The sequence below is a fragment of the Staurois parvus genome, unplaced genomic scaffold (genome assembly GCF_062004578.1).
Source record: "Staurois parvus isolate SC_StPar_1 unplaced genomic scaffold, SC_StPar_1.0 ptg001090l, whole genome shotgun sequence".
NCBI classification, from domain to species: Eukaryota; Metazoa; Chordata; class Amphibia; order Anura; family Ranidae; genus Staurois; species Staurois parvus.
The window spans coordinates 4,242,482-4,244,758 of NW_028318886.1; the positions used below are offsets into that span (position 1 = coordinate 4,242,482).

At 34.5% G+C, this 2,277-nt stretch overlaps 1 protein-coding gene across 1 annotated transcript; it reads right to left on the reverse strand.

Moving 5' to 3' along the window:
- Positions 1-396: 396 nt before the first annotated feature.
- Positions 397-1,332, reverse strand: LOC149440381 (olfactory receptor 5G26-like). Its single transcript, XM_089658754.1, has one exon. The coding sequence runs from the start codon at positions 1,330-1,332 to the stop codon at positions 397-399; it is 936 nt and encodes a 311-aa protein (XP_089514880.1).
- Between the last annotated feature and the right edge of the window lie 945 nt (positions 1,333-2,277).

Below are 2,277 nucleotides of genomic sequence, written 5' to 3' on the forward strand. Positions count from 1 at the left end.
TAAAGCTTGACATGTTAGGTATCTGTTTGCTTGGTGTGATATCATCTTTTATATTTGACCAAAAATTTTGTATTATCTGTTTGTGTGCTTCAAAATTAATTAAAGTGTATTTTTTCCTAAACATTTGTGTTCTAAAAATGGCTGCATAAATATCATGTGACATAAAGAAAATTGAAAAAAACACTATTTTAATCTCCAAGGTCTCTGCTTTCCAAAATATTTTGGAGGTTCTAATTAATGTTCTAGCAAAAAAATGCTGATACTCACATGTATGTGAGAAATGTCAGAATTGGCTCGGGGGTCAAGTGGTTAAGGGACCACAACCCAAATAGTAGAGATATATAGCTGCTGTCCAGGACCCATTTTGAAAATCTATTGATTAGTTATTAGGTGCACTTATGCTTTCCTTAAAGGGAGTGCTTTCATTATTGCGCTCTTAACTTCTGCATTTTTAAAACTATATATGAGAGGATTCAACAGAGGGGATGCCACAGTATAAAAGATGGAGAAGACCTTGTCAATGCTTTCTGAACTTAAACCCAAGCTTGGTCGAAAGTAGATTCCAAACACTGTGCTATAGAATGAGATGACTACAGTAAGATGGGAGGCACAAGTAGAGAAGGCCTTGGATCTTCCTTCTTTTGAACTGATTCCTACAATTGTACAAATGATGGAGATATAGGACATCAATATCACAAGAAAAGTAGCAACCCCCATTACAAATGATAGCAAAAAGACAACCAACTTCCTAGCATAAGAATAAACACATGTAAGTTTCAAAAGTGGAGGTATATCACAGTAAAAATGATTGATTTTATTAGAACCACACAAAGGGAATATGAAAATGGTAATTGTATGAGTTATGGAAGCTAAAAAGCTGACTAAATAGACTCCATATACCAATCCCCAACATGTAAGTTTATTCATCGTGCTGTGGTAGACCAGTGGTTGACATATGGCAACATAACGATCATATGCCATGACAGTTACCAAAAAGCTTTCTGATGTGGCAAACATGGCAAACAGAAACATTTGACTGGCACATGCTTCAAAGGAGATGAACTTTTTATCTGAGATCAAATCTGACAGCATCTTGGGGGTAATTGTGGAGGAATAACTCAAGTCAATAAGAGACAAATGACTCAGGAAAAAATACATGGGTGCTTGAAGATAATGGTAGGCACTTATTAATATTATCATGCCCAGGTTACTTAAGAAAGAGCATGTATAAATGATTAAAAATAAAACAAACAGTATAGATTGGAAAACATTATCCTCAGTCAGTCCTACTAAGATAAAGTCATCAAATGTAGTCAGATTCAGAGTATCCATTGAGAATTTAAAAACCTGAAACAATATAATCTATAAATAAGTCTTCAGTAGTATTAGTAGTAACAAAACTAATATTAATAAAAAGAAAAGGTTTAGATATACTGTAGAGTGGAGTGAGCATACTGAGCCTGTTTGTATCTTTATAACTCTAATTCTGAATTCTGTCAGCCTCATATAGTAAGGGTTAAATATTTTTATAATGTGTGTGTGTGTGTTGTGTTCCTTAATCCCTTCCCTTGCAAGGCATGTGGTCCGGCATTGTATGTAAGGACTTCAGCAACCCAACTACATTGTGGGTTTGGAGCTGAGCAGTGAAAAAGTGCTGGCTGTCAGGGCATCAAGGAATAAGGTAAGTATTATTCTTCTGTACATTACACACACAAACACACACACACACACTGAGACTAGAAGGTCATTTAATTCTTAAAATATTTTAAAGGATGCACTTTTTTGTCATTGACTGTCTCCAATCCAAGTCCTCAATTGCATATATTTCTAAACAAATTATGGGTTTATAACAAGACTAAACTCACCACTTATACTCTAGTTTGTAACTACGAATAGATATTTTTAAAAGACCTTAAAATTAATGGCTAATGTCCAGGTTTATATTACCATAGACATCAGCTGGCAATCTAACAAGTATCTAAAAATGATGATTCATACTCTACTATAAAACCTCATACAAACAGCCCTAGCACAGCTTATACAGTGGGGCAAAAAAGTATTTAGTCAGCCACCAATTGTGCACGTTCTCCCACTTAAAAAGATGAGAGAGGCCTATAATTGGCATCATAGGTAGACCTCAACTATGAGAGACAAAATGAGAAAAAAAATCCAGACAATCACATTGGCTGATTTGGAAAGAATTTATTTGCAAATTATGGTGGAAAATAAGTATTTGGTCAATATCAAAAGTTCATCTCAATACTTTGTTATATATCC